Here is a 19,552-nt window from a genome sequence, read left to right as displayed (position 1 = left end):
AAAGCAGGATATAATATCAGTGCTTCACCAGAGGTTCATTGATGTTACTAGCATAGTGACGAAATGTCTGAAAACAAACCTTCTAGCTCAGCGAGCAAACTTACAAACTGAAGATCGCTGGACTTCCACAATATTTTGGTGGGAGGGTTTGTAACAATAGAGAAATCAAAATTTAGCACTGAATGATAGCAGATGTTTGAGTAAAATATACAAAGTACATTATAAAATATTTGTTACCCAAGATCACATACAACTAGAATTGAGAAACCACAACTACATATGATTAGCTCGTAATTTCTAAAACAAGCCAGCTTTAATTGCACGAGAGAAAAAAAGATTCAGTCATGCAGAAAAACATGAAGCAGGAAGAGGCGGTATGTGCACAGGTATGACAATCAAGGAGAGAGGCTTATTGCGCAGATCACAGTGAGGGAGGATCATTAACGGCATGGAACCTACCTACAACAATTCAAAAAGTCACAATGGAACACTTTATACCTGAAGCATAGTAATTTCATGCTGTCTACAGATCAACCTTTAGTCAAAAATAACATCGTCCAAATCTCAAATCTGTACCAAGCTAATTAATTACATTGACTTGCTTTAATTCTTTGAATGCATTTTATTCAGTATGCTAAATTAGATTAGCTATTTATTTACTCTTGAAGGGTTAAAGATCATTCAGGCAAACAGCACACACCCTATGCTGCACCAAAGAAAAATAGCTAGGACATTTTTATAGATGAGGTATATAGTAAGTGATTGAAGTATTGTGCTCCCAATTTAAAACCATGTATCAGCTCTTCAAACACAAACCCCCACATTAGGAAGTGAATTACTGGTAAACAAATTAGCTTCAAGTAATAACTATAAATCAGAAGCATCCAAAATGACTTATGTTCTAAATGCCATTGTTGTGATCATTCAGAACAAAAAAAGATACAGTATTGGCAAAAAGGGACTTTGCTTTATAAGATCCAAAATACTTGAATTGACTACTTACTGAAGGAGTAATGCTTGTAGCCTGGCTAGAAAAGATATGTTGGATCGGTGGTTGCTCCCCTACTGCAGATTTTGAGCCTACTGAAGGAGCTGGAGATAGCATCGGGTCTGTGCTGGATGGCCGTCTACAACAAGAAAGCATAAAGAATCATCAGGCAGTCACCAAATGACCACGTCCTGTTGGCCAGGTCAAACTTCAATAGTCGTTCTACATATGTACTCAAATTGCAAAACAACTTGGAAATAATAATCCCTAAATCAATGTTTTACCTTCCAATGATAATTGGAAAAAATGACACCTGCTTTTCCTTCCTCTCATCTTGTATAGCAATAATCGATTCCAGTTCGAGGCAAGTTTGATGAGCCTGTTAAACACAAATAGCTATTAACAATCAGGTCAGTAAGCTATTTTAAAATATAGTTTAATAGTCATTTGTAGTACAGCAGTTGAGTACTTCTGAAGAAGAGATTGTCAAAGCTTTTTGTTTTGCAATTAAATCAGAAAAATTGGAAAAATTGCCAATATAAAAAGGGAAAACATTTATGTTGTGCAGTGTGCCAAATGGTTGATAAATAGTCTGATTAATACGCATTAAATAGTACATTCTCCATATAAATTAATGGCAAGATTTGGTAAGAATTAAAAAACACCATAGCAGGACAGCATGGTGGCTCACTGCTTAGCACTACTGACTCACAGCAACAGGGACCCAGGTCAATTTCAGCCTCATTTGCACATTTTCCCTGTGCGTGCCTAGATTTACTCCTCTTTCCTCCCACAATCCAAAGATGTGCAAGTTAGGTGGATTAGCCATGCTAAATTGCCCACAGCAGCGAGGGATGTGCAGGTTAGGTGGACTAGCTATGGGAATAACCATGGAAAATGCAGGGTTATAGCAAAAGAGGAATGAGATAAGATGCTCTTCAGGGAGTCAGAGAAAGGTCTGAATAGCCTGCTTCCACACCGTAGGGATTCTTGACCGACAATGCTGGTTTAAATTGCAAACCAGGCAAGTTGCTTCTGACTAGTCAAGATGCTACCGTGAGCAAGGCTATTCCAGATTTTGCCAAGTTGAAACATGCGCAATGTGTATTCTGTCTGCAAAGAACAAGATCTTGTATATTAATAAATGTAATCCAGTACATCAAATGTACCACACTGCGGGGCGACTGACAATGCCAAATTACTTTACAAAATAATTCTTAGCTCATTCAGGGTTATTTATTAAGTGCTATCCAATTTCAGAATCTCATTGATCATTGAATGCTGTTGCTGAGTTTGCAAACTTATGCTGGCCGTTAAGCTAAAAATATGTTCTGTGCAGTCAAGTATATGAATCCAGTTCTAATATTATGCTAGGTTTATCGGTTGTATGTGCAAGACCAGTAAATTTTATCAACCAAGTTGACTGATCATCTGTTTGGAACAGGGTAGTGTCCATCCAAACGCATGCATTTTGGGAACTCCGAGCATTAATATACAGGACTCTGGACAGAAATGGGTCAGGAAGAACATATATATTCAACTGTTTCAACTCAACAAAGTAAGTGACAGTTATTTTTTTGGTTCATTCTTCTTAAGGCATTGTCTGGTTTTAAAATTTAAACAAGGCTTGGTCGTTAACTGTCAATCAGCATTGATTGATGCAGTGTCCATGGTAACTTCAACCAGAGTCCATGTTTCAACAATCAGCATTGTTCTCATGCAATATTTTCTCACAAATTTTCCTGATCAATGAAGAATTAAAAATTTCAATAACTTTTTTAAAAAAATACTCAATTAATGAGATTTCATTTTTTGAACTTTCCAAAAGCAATTTAAAAAGGTTACTTTATATACCATTATATACTTTGCTCAATTCTTCTGGTTGTTTTGCATTAAGGAATTATAATCGTAAAATTTATTCAACACCCCGCCTGAACATTATCCTCAAATACACATTATCCTTAAATGTACGTTGATGAAATTGTCCAACCCATTAAGTGTTTCTCTTTCCTCAGCAGAGTTTCTGAATTGACTGTCAAAGTAGGCACTCAAAAAAATAAAAATCAGTAATGCAATGCCCAGAGCACACAAGGGAGAACCCAAAGCGTCAGAAGCTATTAAACAAAAAAATGATTTCCAACCTTCAGGAAACCAATTGCACTGATGTGGAATTTAATAATTACTATTGCCCCATTTTGTTTAGGTATTCTATCGCTATTTCACTGTTCTAAGCTAACTTTTTTGACATGAGCAGCGTTTAGTCTTACTAATGAGGATGTGGCTGCACTTGCTGTCACTGCAAAGGGCACATTCACCACTCATACAAATACTTGTGACTTCACTGCTGGTTTTTCTGCAGGCCCTGCAATATTTACTTCAATTTTTTTTCAGGGCTCAAGGTTGTTAAAAGAAAATCATCATTTAGGAAAACATTCGGAAAGCACCCTTAGGGGGTCACATCCAAAATGTTTCACTAGCTACCCAACTTCCCTGGTGAAATGGCAAGCCAAGCAGTGAACAGAGGAGATCAGGGTGGCCATAGGATAAGCACTTCAGATTTCACCATTCCAGTTCCATGCAGTGTAGGTGCACAATGATGAGGAAATGCATTAGAAGGCTCAATTGCAAATTGAGTATGTCTTCCATTTTTAGGGCAAGGCTAAATTTTCAACAGTAACTGAAGACTTGTTTGTGTATTTGTTTCTTACAGCAGATATCTTTTAAGAATGTGTTAACAACACGGATTCATGAGATTAAGTTAGTGTATTTTCTGATGCGCATCAGTAATTGGAATTGCTTTTCAAAATTACAGTTTTAAATGGAATAAATTTCTAAATAATAAAGTCTTTGATCAAATTTTTTTTTGAATCAGTATAGACAGTTATAACATATCATAAGTTAAAAATGATGAATTTTTAACATGTAAACTGACCAGCAACATTACAAATAACATTTTTACCTCACATGCATGTTCCACATAAGAATTTATTTCTTCGCTTGGCCCATTTATTTTGGTTCCTTTGAAAGTATGTGATTTTCCAGATTTCTCTATGATTCGAAGAAACTCTGATGATTTGTTAATTTTGGCTCCTGTTAAAAAGGAATTATCAAAGTAGTAAAAACCCAATTGTTACTGTCAGTATCATCAAATTGTATATCACGTTTAAGCTCTTAAGACTCACCATCATAAAAGCAGACTTCAACATCAGCTTGTGGACTGTTCTCCATCAGCATGCATTTGGCATATTTAGTGTACAGTGTGACCTTTGGAGTTTTGGATCTCACCAAATGGACAAACTTGGATGCATATTGATATTTTTTCCAGTACTTTTCTGAAATCGAATAAGATACAAATGAAGTAAGTATAAGGCCAATCATTCCAGCATTTTAAAAACTCAGCATAGTCAGTGAATAGAAACAGTAATCTTAAGGAAATCAAATTAAAACAAAATGCTCAGCAAGCCAGATAACATCTGGAGACAGAAACAAGTTAGTGGACAGAATTAGTTACTAATGGGAGGCAGATTCAAGGCAGGAGCTAAACTTGAAAAAAATGGCATCAGATTGGAAGCATTCAACATATTCTGCCTTTAACAGCCAGCATTCAAATTTCTGGATCTGAATGGAACTCGCTATGGTCAACCAGGCAACAAGACAGTGAGGAGACCTTAAACAATTTCACTGATAGATTGGGAAAGAATAAAACTGAATAGTCCTGCTTAAAGCTGGCATCATATCACTTTGGAGTGCACTTTCACTACTTGATAAGTTTGATAATTTCTTGAAAGTAATCCCATTAGCTTAGGTTTCACTCATTTCGAGTTGTTCTTCAGAAGACTAATGTTTAGGAAAGTACAACAGGAGCAGCATCAGCAAAAGCCAACATCAAGAACTAGGACAGCAGTCGTTGCCTTCTCAGGCACAGGCCGCGCCAGAAGACAGACAGACAGATCCAGCAAAGACTCCCCAGAGGATCTACAAGTGGAATATCTACTTTTGACAAATGAGCAGTAGTGCCTCAGAATGCAGAAGCTTTCTTCTAAACTCATTGCTGCTGTATGCAGCCCCCTGGAATAAGGAAGTCTTTCCAATGGGCCAATAAAGCAAGGGTTGCTATGGCAGAGGCTCCAAAAAATGGACAGTTCAGTTATTTCAATCCTTATCCGGGGTCCCTTTAAGTTACAATCCTATCTTTGAAAGATGTGCCACATTAGAATGCCTGCTTGTGTGTGGTTATCACTGGAGAAAGCAGGCAACATGGCGATAACAAACAAAAGCTGCTTCAATTATAAATTTATTTGAACCATTATTGCAAAGTCCTTTACTCAACCATCTCCCACCCCTTTCATAGGTGACTTTTCTCTAAAGATTCTGCTCTGAAGTTTTAGGATGATGACCATTCAACAGAATGTAAGAGTGTTAAGATGGATAACTTGCAATCAGACCTTTTTAAATACTTTCACTTAAAAATGGTTTATTTCTAATAGTTAGTTCTGATGGAATGTCAAAATATTAAATCTCACCACAGATACTACCTGAACACTAAGGTCTAGACTTTCCTTTATGTTAGAGATACTTATTCTAATGTTTTTCAGAAAAAAAAAAGCTTATTACATTGTGGTATTTATTTAAAAGGAATTTTTTTTCTAGAACTCAGTTAATACACACAGTCACATAAACCCAATGTGTCTGTTATTTGCAATTAGGAAAAGCAATGATAAAATTATAAAATCAAATTTGAACGACTAACAGTAAGCTATATTTGCAGTACACATCAACATGATAAAAATACTCAATTAAGCCAATTAAATTATGCTCCAAATAATTTCTTACAAACAAAGTTGATTTCATATTTTTTAAAATTATAGACTGCCAATGTAGGTTAAAGAAAAATTCACAACATTGTCTATTAATATTAGATACCTGGCAAGTTGTCAAAACGATAAACAAATACATCCTCGGGTGGAGACGGAGGCCTGTCATCCAGTGGGAAACCTTTTCCCTCATTTGGGTAATAAATATGGATCTAAAGGAAAGTAAAATTTCAAATACCTATGATTTTGTAAATAATGTATTATCTGGACAGTAATCATAACATTAGCTTCATTTGAAAGAAACACTATGAAATCAAGCTACAGTGAGTTAGATTGGCGAATGCCTGACTTACAACCCTATATGAAGAGTGTTGAGGTGGGGGGGAAAAAAAAAGAGGGTCAAATGGGACTAGATTAATTTAGGATATCTGGTCGATGAGATAAGGATAAGATGGACTGACTGGTCTGTTTCCATGCTGGACAACCTATGATTCGACAAACACTTGTACTTACAAATTGATCTCATACAAGGTTGCATTGATAATTTATGATAAAACATTTCCTTGTACGTTTGAACAAGATCTTATAATTTCCCACAGAGTTCTGCCTGGAGTACAAAACTGACTTGCCAAAGGGCTCAAGAACAGAATCTGCTCGCAACCTGGGGATTACACATGCTGGTTGTTTGCAAATGATTTTAAGAAAAGATTTCTTGTAGATTAGTGGACAAATTTAAATATAGTTACTAGAAGATATTACATTAGAACATCAGAGCCACCAAATTTGACAAAGTTCTGATTAAAAACTGCCTGGGGTTTGTTAAGAAAGACGTCCTACACTCCATATTAATACAAACATTGAACGTCCGAAAAAGGAAGATGTACTAATGTAAATTCTCACTTTCAAAAATAACTTACCATGTTTCCATCTGAAGATATTCTAAGTACTTCCTTCACACGCTCTTGAGTGCCACTCCCTTTTAGAAGTTCCATACATACTTCTTCAGAGTCGAGAATGCTCACCTGAACAAGGATTTCAATTTTGTATAACAGTATGTCAAAAAGGCATATTCAAATTCACGCAGATTATTATAAATAGAAAGATTCAAAATCAACTAGTTTATACACACCTGCCAATTCACCTCATCTTCCACTTTTTAGTGTATCTTAAGTCCTATCAAATACTCATTTCGTTTTATTGTGAAAACATCAAATCTCTGACTCCACTTTGTGGTGATAAGCTTCAAGCAATAACCACTTATCAGAAAATTCTTCACCTGGTTAGACTTGGTTGTAAGCTACCTTCTATATACGGGCAAAATCCAAACCTTGGGACCATGAGTGCAAAGCCTCTCCTCAGTGCAAACCATCCATAGAAAATTTCTGTCAGATCACAGTCAAGATAAAAATCTTATGACCTGCATCCCTTTTGGTAACAGCTGTAATCTCCGACTCGGCGCAAATCTTGAACATTTTACTTGTGCTTACTTTAAGGCTTCTGCGCCTTTCTTAAAAAGCCCCCACAATAAACTAGACCAAAACAGTGCACAGAATTATGGATAGCTTGACCAACATCTTATACAAGCATGAACATAACTTTACTAGTTTTAAATTCTAAACTCAAACATTTCAGTCGAGATACTGAAAAGTATAGGGTACACAGGATGATCAGTGTGTTACTTTTATCATACAAGTAAGCCTTTGACACAACCATATTATGGCCTAATGCATTGTGCTAATCAGATCAGTGGATGACAGCTGACATGCTCTCAGCTGATTGGATTTGAACTGTCCAATATTATGAAGTGAAACTTGGATAGACAGATCATAAGTTTTGCTCTTGCTATCTTGTTACTGCGCGTCAGTCACCAGCAGCCTCTTCTTGCAAAGACAGACATTCAACATACTTTTAATAAAAGGAAAGAAAAATACTTATCACATACAAGAGGGTGGGGACTATTTTACCCTATACAAGAATTATTTGCAGTGAAACCATTTCAATGTCAAAAACAAAATTCAACCATTTAACCTTAAAATATTTCAGATGCTCAAACCACAGCAAAGGATTACCCATCTCCATTCAAGTTCTTTGTTGAGTTGGCACAGCTGCAAATTGAATATCTTCATGCAATTTTTTTTTTCTTCTTTGTCTCTTTAATGGATTCTTAAACCAACAATCATTTATTTCTTAACAGGGGTCCCTTCAACTCATCTTCCTGGACCTTTTCTCATGGTTGTAGTGATATCTTGTGGCTGGGATAAGACCATAAGACATAGGAGTGGAAGGAAGGCCATTCAGCCCATTGAGTCCACTCCGCCATTCAATCATGGCTGATGGGCATTTCAACTCCACTTACCCGCATTCTCCCCGTAGCCCTTAAATTCTTGATGTCACAAGGAATTATCAATCTTGTATTCTTGTATTAATATTCTTTCTTGTAACTGTTAAGACACTCAGGACTTGATTTTTTTTCTGCCAGATTGTATGGCTGTCTCCAAAACCAAACAATACTCTTTCTACTCTCAATTCACATTCCTTGCCTGACTTTCCGAATGGCTGCTTTTGTCTCCCTAGGGACAGGAAACCTTGTTGCTAAGCAACAAGCAATCTCCTCTTCTACTCTGGTTTCTAGTGCATTGAACTGTTAGTCTCTTAAAATACAGTTAGATAAATCCCTTGGACCTGAGCAAGCGCATCCCAGGACATTGCAGGAAGCTAGAGAAAAAATTGTGGGGCCCCTTAGAGCTGTTTATATCATCGAAAGCCATGGGGGAAGTACCAGAAGACTGGAGGGTGGCTACTGTTGTGCCTTTATTTAAGGAATGCTGCAAGGAAAAAAAAAGCAGGGAATTAGACCAATGTGCCTAATGTCAGTGGTGGATAAGTCTTGGAGGGGATTCTGAGAGACAGGATTTACATGTATTTGGAAAGGCAAGAACTAATTAGTAATAATCTGTATAGCGCTGAGCATGGGAAATAACGTCTCAAGTTTTGAATTTTTTTTGAAGTCATCAAGATAGTGAGAGCAGTCCAGTAGATGCTGTCCACATGGACTTTAACAAGACCTTTGACATGGTCCCACATGGTAAACTTGTGATCTAGACTTACTAAGAAGGCATCCAGAGAGAGTTAGCCAATTGGATACAAAAGTGGCTTGATGACAGAAGACAGGGGGTGGCGGTAGAGAGTTGGTTTTCAGACTGACAGCCTGTGGATCAGTGGTGTGTTGTAAGGATTGGTGCCAAGTTCACTGTTGCATTTCACTTATTTAAATGATTCAAATGAGAATATAGGAGGCCTGATTATTAAGATTGTTGATGACACCAAAATTGGTGGTACAGTGGCACTCTGAAATGATTTTTCAGTGTCAACAGGACCTTGATCTGGATGTACTGACTAGAGAAGATGCAAAACTGGTAGGAGAAAGTGAGGACTGCAGATGCTGGAGATCAGATTTAGATTTAGATTTTTTTTAAGATTACTTACAGAATGGAAACAGGCCCTTCGGCCCAACAAGTCCACACCGATGCGCACCCACCCAGACCCATTCCCCTACATTTACCCCTGCACATAACACTGCGGGCAATTTAGCGTGGCCAATTCACCTAACCTGCACATTTTTGGAGTGTGGGAGGAAACCCACGCAGACACGGGGAGAATGTGCAAACTCCACACAGACATTCGCCCGAAGCTGGAATCTAACCTGGGACCCTGGTGCTGTGAGGCAGCAGTGCTAACCATTGAGCTAACAATCCGCATCCATGAACACCAACTAGCCACGAAACGACATGACCAGCTATCCTTAGTGGCCACACACGCAGATGACAAGCAACATGAATTCGACTGGGACAACACGACTATTATAGGACATACCAAACCGAGAACAGCCAGGGAATTCCTAGAGGCATGGCACTCATCCACAGATTCAATCAATAAGCACATCGACCTGGACCCAATATACCGACCACTGCAACGGACAGCTGGAACTGACAACCGGAAGCGGCAGATTCAAACCACTACAAATGCCAGAGGAAAGATCACAGAAGCGCTTCACAGGAGGCTCCCAAGCACTGAGGATGTCACCTAGACAGGGGATGAAACACCTGCAACACAAATTCCCAGCTCGGTGAACAGAACCACAACAATGAGCACCCGAGCTACAAATCTTCTCCCAAACTTTGAACATTTGATATGTTGGGGGCTTTTAAAGAGAGGTTGATTACAGACATGTCCCTGTGAAAGTGTGGGATAGAAATGGCAAGATTAGGGAATCGTGGATGACAGAGGAAATGGAGACTAGCCAAGAGGAGAAAGGAAGCATACACAATGTCTAGGTGACTGAAAAGACAAAGCCTTGGAAGAATATTGGACATGCAGGGCCAACCTGAAACAAAGAATTAAAGAGGACTAAAAGGGGTTATGAAATATCTTTCATTCATATATAAAGGTGCAAGACGGTAACTAGAGAAAGGGTTGGCCCACTCAAGGACAAAAGAAGGAAAGTCATGCGTGGAGTCAGAGAAGAGTACTTTGCATCGGTATTCACCGAGGAGAGGGGCATGACGGATGTTGAGGTGATGGATGATGTTTGATTACTCTTGGTCAAGTCAGCATAAGGAGGAAGGAAGTGTTGGGTATTCTAAAAGACATTAAGTTGGACAAGTCCCCAAGTCTGGAGGAGATCTATTCCAGGTTTATAAGGGAAGCAAGAGAGGAAATAGCTGGGGCCTTAACACAAGTCATTGCAACATCCTTGGACACGGATGAGGTCCCAGAGGACTGGAAAATTGCTAACATTGTGCCCTTGTTTGAGGCGGGTAGCAGGGATAATCAAGGTAATCATAGGCCAGTGAGCTTGACGTCATCAAGTGGTAGGGAAGCTATTGGAGAAAAACACAAGAGATAGGATCTATTCCCAGTTGAAAGTAAACAAGCTGATCTGTGGTAGGTAACATGTTTTGTGCAGGAAAGGTCATGTCTTACCAACTTAGAATTCTTTGAGGAAGTGACAAAGTTGATTGATGAGGGAAGGGCTGTAGATGTCATATACATGGACTTCAGTAAGGCATTTGATAAGGTAAGGTTTGCCATGGTAGGCTGATGGAGAAAGCGAAGTCCCATGGGGTCCAGGAAGAACTAATTGGATAAAGAACTGGCTGGGCAACAGAAAACAGTAATGGAAGGGAGCTTCTCAAAATGGAGGAGAACTGTGACCAGTGGTGTTCTACAGGGATGCAGGCAAGCTACGAAGAGAGGTTGAGTAGATTAGGATTACTTTCATTGGAAAGACTGAGGTTGGGGGGTGGGGGCCTGATTGAGGTCAATAGAATCATGACAGCTAATAGACAGAGTGGATAGCAAGAAGCTTTTTTCTGCCAGAGTTGGGACTCAATTAGTACAGGTCACGATTTCAAGGCAAGAGGGGAAAAGTTTAAGGTAGATGCGCGCTGAAAGTTCTTTATGCAGAGGGTGGTGAGTACCTGGAATGCATTGCCAGCAGAAGTGGTAGAAGCAGGCATGATAGAGTCATTTAAGATGTATCTAGACAGATAAATGAATGGTCAGGGAACAGAGGAATACAGATCCTTAGAAAATAGGTGACAGGTTTAGGTGGAGGATCTGGATCGATGCCGATTTGGAGGGCCAAAGGGCCTGTTCCTGTGGTGTAATTTTATTTGCTCTTTGTTCAGGAAATTATAGGCCAGTGAGCCTGAGGTCGAAGGTGGAGCGAGTTCTTAGAGAAGATACTGAGAGACAAGATATGTGCACATTTGGGAGAAAATGGACTAGCTAGCAATAGACAGCATGGTTTTGTATGGCGAAGATCACATCTCATGAATCTGCCAACTCTTTAAAAAACTTCAAAGATAATTGATGAGGGACGGGCTGTGAATGTAACGTATGAACTTTAGTGAGGCATTTGGTAATGTCCAACGTGGCAGATTGGGGCAAAAACTAAAATCACATGGGATTCATGGTGGGCTGGCTAGATGGATACAAAACTGGCTAGGTCAGGTAAGACAGACTAGTGGTGGAAGGGTATTTCTCAGATTGGAGACCAGGATTTGGTGGTGTTCCACAGGGAACAGTCTTAGGTGCTCGGTTGTTTGTAGTATATACAAGTGATCTGGAAGAAAATGAGGGTTGTCTGTTTAGTAAGGGTGCAGCTGACACGAAGATTGGTGGAGATGGTGATAGTGCTGACAATTGTGAAAGGATACAACTGGGTAAATAGATTGATGACTTGGGGATGGAAATGGTGGATGGAATTTAATCAAGACACAAGAGAGATGCATTTTGGAGGATCAAATTTAGGTGTGAATTACACTAGAAATGGCAGCATGCAGGTCCATAGTTCCTGAAAAGTGGCAACACAGGTGGCCAAGGTACATAAGGAGGCATATGGCATTCTTGCCTTCATTGGCCAGTGCACAATTGTCAATTGCTGGAAAAACCCCATCTGGTAAAATAATGTCCTTCATGGAAGGACACTGCCATCCTTACCCGGTCTGGTATACACATGGGACACTAGACTTACAGGGTTCTTAAGCACACTCTGGGTAATTAGGGGTGGTCAATGCACGCTAGCTGAGCAGCGACATCCTTATCCCATGAATGAATTTTAAAAAAGAGAGTGATGACCCTGGATAATCCAAAACAAAAAAAAGTACTAACTTTCACATGGAATGGAAATTTCTGCTCACTGTAATAAGTAAGGGTATTTGCCTTATGTGACAAAGTGTATCAATAAGTTAAAACAAAAAGGGGAATTTGGATAATACCACAAAATTGCACAATATTCAAGGATTTTTTCCCTTCAACAGCATGCTTTATATAACGAAGTTGACAAGCTCAACAGTCAAGTCTTTTTCTAAACCAGAAGCGAAAGTCAAGCCCTGTACCTGAAGTATCATTTCACATTTGCCACCTTCTGGTAAAACAAGAAACCACTCTCAGATGGCAAAATAGTTAAAGCAGCAATAACTGACTGCTGACTCATTATTAGGAGACTTTTGAGTAAAAGAAGAAATGACAAAAGCAGCAACCCAGTGAATGTCACTCAGTGCTTTCAGAGTGGTCTACAACAAATTGAAAAAGTATGCGGTGAAGAAAAACATTCCAATAAAGAAACTGGTTTCCATCACAACTGATGGTGCACCAGCCACACACGACTTAAACGAGGGCTTTGTTGCTCTTTGGACAAATGGTCCTGCCTTCCTCCCTTTGTATAGTGGCATGTAACAACCAACCAGCGAGTATAGCAGGTAAAGTCACGGACTTGTCAATGAAAATTGTTAAAATTGTAAACTTGATTAGAGCAAGAGCACTTCAGCACCATTTATTTAAATCCTTATTTGTTAAACTCAGTGCCACCTGCAAAGATATTTGGATCTAACACCTGAAATTACCATTTCTTCAAAGAAAAATCAAAGAATGAAGTCAGCAGACTGATCAGACAATGTATGGTTGCAGATCACAAATCTGCTCAGTATCCAAGCTGTTACAAATGAGTAAACTGCCTGAGACAGTCACTCGAATACAAACGAAGGTGACCAACTCTGAATATCTTTAATTAGAAGCATTCTGACAGTCTAACATCTAACTAAGACGACATAACCCAAAAAGGTGTAATGATAGAATCTTTATGAACAGCATGGGACACGCTGCATGTATGTTCCTTCGATCACACCAAAATACAAGTTTCCAAAATTTAGTTTTGAAAAGAACCCAACTAAAGATCAATTCAGGTTTCCCCAGTCTAGCTCAGTGATGTAGGGACTAATTTGTATGACATGGGTTGTCTTTAAGGTCAGTTAACAAAACTGAGGATTCTCTCATGTGGATAGTATTTTAAAAAGCAGCAGTACCCTTATCCAATATTAGTTTTTACTTATCAAAAGAAATATCCTGACATTTTTGTTTTAAACTTATAGTTAAGAAGAAGAATTTGAAGCTGCAATTCTTACCACTGCATTTTTGGTTTTCTGACGGATCGGTTTAAGTCTGTGGGCCCTCAGTGGTGACACCAACTCTTGCAACATCTTCGACTGATTCTCAGAAGGTTGTCTTTCCTGTTGGATGAAGCCTTGTGGTTTCAAAACTTGACGACAGTTGTACGGAACGTCTGCTTGCCCATTACCTGCTTTGGCAGAATGCGGTCGAAGAACCCCATCATACTTCCGAATTCCCATCTGTGCTTTGAAACAGCTTTCTTGATAAAAACTATCATCATTTTTCACTTGGTTGCTAGGATGTTTTCCCCATGTACTTGCTGATATTACTTCTTTCATAAGATGTTGCTTTCTTCCACACTGGAAACTTCCACTCGTGCTGCTTTCGGCACTAACATCCATAACGGTTTTGAATGGAGCTAGGAAATAAAATGATTCATGTATTAAAGAATAAAACTTGGCAAAATATGCCTAAATATGGTCCAAATTTTATGTACATTACCAGAGATATCCTTGGGGATGCTCTTCAGAAAATCAGACCACTGCTACAGGAACTGAAAAATGTTCAGAAGAGGATGGTGCTCAAACGCTAGTGCAGTGCCAAGTGGTTATGATACAAGGCCTAACCTGTATGCAATTTTATGCGAGGAGGTAAAAGGCAGCCATTTTATCCTAAGTCAGGGAAGGCTGCATGGGTCCTTATGCCCACGTACTGAACTAGACCAGCCATGTAAATATGATAGCTAAAAGAACAGGACAATTGTTGGTAATGTTGTGGCCAATATCTGGTCTCCTAACTTCCATATTCGAGGTGTGATGATATACTCTACACTTGTCTGGATAAGGACAGCTCCAAAAACCTTAACACCATCTGCAATAAATCAGCCTGTTTAACTGGTATCACATTCACCAATAAAAAACATTCGCACTCTTTGGCACCACTGCAGAGCAAGACGTATTGCTGCACCTTATCAAGACTCATTCATTAGCAGCTACGCCCAATTACCTCTATCACTAAGAAGGACAGGGGCAGCAGATGCATACTACTGTATTCATATCTAAGCCCAAGCCTACGCCATCGTGACTTGGAATGATATCACCATTTCTTCTGTCTAGTGGGATTAAAATACTTGAAGTCCCACCCAGCAGCACTGGTTATACCTGCACCAGATGGATGACAGTGGGTCATGAATGCAGCTCACCAGCATCTTCAAAAGAGACAGACAACAGATACTGGTCTCGTCAAAAGCACAAGTAGGACTAGCAGTAGAATATGCTGGCAGTACCTTAGCCATCATGTCATCTTAAGGGGGGGCTCACACAAATATGGTACAAAAATTTAAGCAAAGCATGAAGATGAAAACACATACCATTGTTTTAATATTTTTGAAGTATCTAAGTTTTGTTGCATACCATTATGTGCCTGACCATCTTCAAACCAGCGATGCGTCATGCCAATCTGAGACAACTGCTCCAAGAATGGCCCATTGGACTCAGGCTCCTGAGCAACTTTTGATCTGTGAATAAAATTTGGAAACCAAGTGCATTATTAGCAAGATGTTGAGCTGACATATAGCGAACTGCTGAGGATCCTGGGATTGTATTCATTAGAGTTTAGAAGATTGAGGGACATCTAATAGAAACTTACAAGACAATTCATGGCTTAGAAAGAGTAGACGCTGGGAAATAGTATCCCTGCCTTTTGGAAACAAAGACCCGTGGGCACAGCCTTAGAATTAGAGGGGGCCAATTTAGAATGGATAGGGGGAGACATTTCTTCAGCCAGAGAGTGGTTGGCCTGTGGAATTCATTGCTATGGAGTACAGTGGAAGCTGGGACATTAAATGCCTCCAAGGCAGAGATTGATAAATTCTTAATCTCACTAGGAATTAAGAGATACGGGGAGAGTATGGACAAGTGGCGCGAAATGCCCATCAGCCATGATTGAATGGCGGAGTAGATTCGATGGGCCGAAAAGCCTTACTTTCACTCCTATTTCTTATGGTCTTAATTAACTTAAACTTCAAGTGCAAAAATTGAAGAAAGAAAGAAATCAATACATTATTTTGCCACAGATGAAGATAATGTGCTTGCAAAATGCTTCTTGACAAATTACCATCTGAAGAAGAGAAAAATTATGCAGAGTTTACTCTAAGATTTTGTCTGCAGTGCTCTCTACCTTCTTTTATCAAGTCGGGTGCTCAGCTATACCCTGATTCACTGCAACTATATCTTGTAACTGTCTTACTTCATAGCTACTGTCTTTCATAGTCACCTAGAGCTTAGGCTTGATCCTATCAGCACCAGTGTTATAATTGCATACATATCCCAAGAGTTTCCAATCCTCATTTTCAATTTAATAACCAAATAATTTAAACGTTATTTTCTTTTTAAAAAAGGTCAGCAGCTGAATTGTTAATAACTGTCCTAAGATTTGTGCTTTATTACAAAAATAATTTGCTATCAATTCTATTCAAGCTTTCACCATCTTGCATCCTACAGCAGCTACATTTAGTTTATAACCGAAGACATACTATTTTGAAGAAATACAAACTACTTGTACTTACTTTGCTGTCTGCTTGACAGGTGGCGATATGGTGGATTTATCATGTGAGCCACCAATATCTGAACTGTTTTTATTAACTTGCTGATTATCTATATAACCATCTCCATACAGATTTGCAGGACTGTACATTCCAGGTCTGGCAGAAATAGTCAGAGCATCAACAGAGTGACATCGCTCCAAAGTACTACCGGGCATTTCTGTAATGTGACTTTGAAAGGTACCAGACCTATCAGTGGAGTGTGCCCTGCGAAGCCAACGAGAGTGAGGTCGATCTTCCTCTGCAATTTGTACAATTCTTCCTCTGTCAGCTCGGATAATTTCAGAGTTTTGTATACTTTTGTCACTAAAGACTGCGCTGCCTTCCATGGATGAATTATTAAGTCTATTGTGAGAGGTGATGACTGCCATTTTGTTGGGAAGAAACTGTCCTATAACTTGTTTAGTCTTTAGTTGCAAGCGTCCCATTGTACTTGCACCAGAAGATCCTGTTCCTATGGTATATCCTGTTGAAATCGTGGCATGCCCACTATCCATTGAATCCTCCACAGTTTCTGAACTTTTACTTCTGGACGAAGGGCATTTTAACATGAATGAATGATCTAATACACTAGAAAGACTGATACGGTCTTCTGGATTTTTTCGAAGCAGTTGGTAAATGAGATCTTGAGCCTCATTAGAGATAAATGTTGGCATTTTATAATCTGCCAGCATCACCTTATTAAGTGTATGTTTAACTGTGTCAGTATCAAATGGTGGCTTTCCCACCAGAAAGGTATAAAACATGCAACCAAGAGACCAGACATCAGATTCAAGGCCATGAGCACTGTGGGTTGCAATCTCTGGTGCAATGTAATTAGGGGTCCCACACATAGTAAAATGTTTTTCATTTGGCATTTTCAGTTGTGTTGCCAATCCAAAATCAGCAATCTTTATGTTCATATCGCTTGTAAGGAGGAGGTTGGAAAGGGTGAGGTCCCGATGCAATATACCATGCGAGTGGAGGTAGAGCATTCCAGTAACAATATGATGCATAAAGTGTCGAGCTGTTCAAACAAATAAAATGCACACAGGATTATATCAGTTAGCTTATTGAGAAAATGATCTTCAAGTTACTTCTATCCCCTTCCTTCATCACTGGTGTGCTTCATCTTAACTCTAATTTCCTGCCTTCTCCCTCTAATCCTAGACTCACTTGCTAATTAAAAACCTACTTCAGCCTTGAAGATCTCTAGCATAGTCTTCACAGCCTTTTTGCAGTAAAGAATCCCATAGATTGACTGCCCCAGAGAAGACATTCAGCCTAACCAATTTTAATTGAGCAACACCTTATTCTGAGATTATGCCCTCTGGTCCCAATTCTCCCACAAAAGGGAGAAACAACCTTTCCAGATTTACCCTGCCAAGTCCCAAGAATCTTGCATGTTCCAATAAGATGTTTCTCATTCTTCTAAACTCTATCAAGTACAAGCCTAACCTACACAACTTCTTGTAAGAATAGTCCTTCCATACCAAGCATCAGCCCTCATGAACCTTTGTTGGACTGCCCCCAATGCTAGTCTATCATTCCTTAGATACAAGGAACCAAAACTGCTCATAGCATTTGAGCTGTAGTCAGACTGGTACCTCTTACAGTTTTTGCAAGATTTCCCTAATTTTATATTCCACTCCCTTTGAAATAAAGGCCAACATTCCATATGCTTCTTGCAGTCTTTCTCCATTTAAGTAATATTTAGTCCCTCTTTCTTCCTGCCAAAAAGAGTGTAACATTACATTTTCTTAAATGAAATATAATGTGAGGTCTTTTCACATAACTTATTACCTGTAGTCTCTAATCTTCACCACTTGCACAAAAATAGAAGGCACTCTCCTCATCCAAATCAGAGTCACAAACGTACAGCACGGAAACAGACCCTTTGGTCCAACTCATCCACGTGGACCAGATATCCTAACCTACTCTAGTCCCATTTGCCAGCACTTGGCCTAAATCCCTCTAAATTCTTCCTATTCATATACCCACCCAGATGTCTTTGGAATGTTATAAATGGCACCAGCCTCCACCAATTCCTCTGGCAGCTCAGTCCATGCATGTGCCACCTTCTGTGTCATAATGTTGCCCCTCCAGTCTCTCTTATCTTTCCCCTCTCACCCTAAACCTATGCCCTCTAGTTCTGGACTCCCTGACCTCAGGGAACAGACTTTGCCTATTTACCCTATCCATGCCCCTCGTGATTTTATAAACCTCTATAAAAGGTCACTCCTCAGCCTCCGAGGCTCCAGGGAAAACAGCCCCAGCCTGTTCAGCCTCTCCCTATAGCTCAAATTCTCCAACCCTGGCAACATTCTTGTAAATCTTTTCTGAACCCTCAAGTTTCACAACCTCCTTCCGATAGAAAGGAGACCAGGTTTGCACACAATATTCCAACAGTAGCCTAACCAATATCCTGTACAGCCGCAATACGACCTCCCAACTCCTGTACTCAATACTCTGACTAATAAAGAAAAGCATCCCGAACACAGTCTTCACTATCCTATCTACCTGCAATTCCATTTTCAAGGAGCTCTGAACCTGCACTCCAAGGTCTCTTTGTTCAGCAACACTCCCTAGGACCTTACCATTAAGTGTATAAGTCCAGCTAAGATTTGCTTTCCCAGAACACAGCACCTAGTCATTAATACATTGTAATTAATTGTGGCCCAGTACAGATTCTTTTGCCATGCAACTAGTTATAAGTTGCCATCCTGAAACATCCCCTCCATTCCAACTCTTATTGGCATCTATTAATTAGCCAATCATCTAGCCACACAATATACTACTTCCAATACCATGGACTCTTAAGTAGCCTAATATGTGGTGTCTGATCAAATACCTTCTGAACATTCAAATCTCTTATATTCATTGCTCCCCATTTATCTATCTTGCTGGTTATCTCAAAAAAATTTTAAAACATTTTTCAGGAGTGAATTCCTATTTATGGCTCTGCTTGATCGTACATATTTCTATCAGTCAGTCTTGTAATACATCCTGAATAATAGACTCTGATATTTTCCAAACACAAGAAATTAAGCAAACTGGTCAATAGTTACTTTCTTCCCTCCTGCTCATTCCCTTTTTAATGGAGGTGTTACATTTGCAGTTTTCCAGTCAGCTATGACTTTTCCAGATTCTAATGATTCAAACAACAAATCATTCCGATTTCTGTTTTAAAATGGGAGATTTTCATGTATAACAACA

The 19,552-nt window shown here is 39.3% G+C and overlaps 1 protein-coding gene across 1 annotated transcript in view; it reads right to left on the bottom strand.

The window, feature by feature from the left end:
• Positions 1-19,552, bottom strand: part of plk4 (polo-like kinase 4 (Drosophila)) — a 63,382-nt gene that overhangs the window by 19,917 nt on the left and 23,913 nt on the right. Inside the window, exons 5-13 of the mRNA XM_060851486.1 lie at positions 16,322-17,363; positions 15,168-15,271; positions 13,770-14,173; positions 6,720-6,824; positions 5,912-6,014; positions 4,171-4,320; positions 3,948-4,078; positions 1,273-1,367; positions 1,004-1,127 (exon numbers count right to left, since the gene is read on the bottom strand). Coding sequence (XP_060707469.1) covers positions 1,004-1,127; positions 1,273-1,367; positions 3,948-4,078; positions 4,171-4,320; positions 5,912-6,014; positions 6,720-6,824; positions 13,770-14,173; positions 15,168-15,271; positions 16,322-17,363 — 2,258 coding nt within the window. The remainder of the gene's footprint in view (positions 1-1,003; positions 1,128-1,272; positions 1,368-3,947; positions 4,079-4,170; positions 4,321-5,911; positions 6,015-6,719; positions 6,825-13,769; positions 14,174-15,167; positions 15,272-16,321; positions 17,364-19,552) is intronic.

This window comes from Hemiscyllium ocellatum, chromosome 36, assembly GCF_020745735.1.
Source record: "Hemiscyllium ocellatum isolate sHemOce1 chromosome 36, sHemOce1.pat.X.cur, whole genome shotgun sequence".
NCBI classification, from domain to species: domain Eukaryota; kingdom Metazoa; phylum Chordata; class Chondrichthyes; order Orectolobiformes; family Hemiscylliidae; genus Hemiscyllium; species Hemiscyllium ocellatum.
Note: the sequence above shows the minus strand (reverse complement) of the source record. Positions and strands in the feature narration are given on the sequence as shown.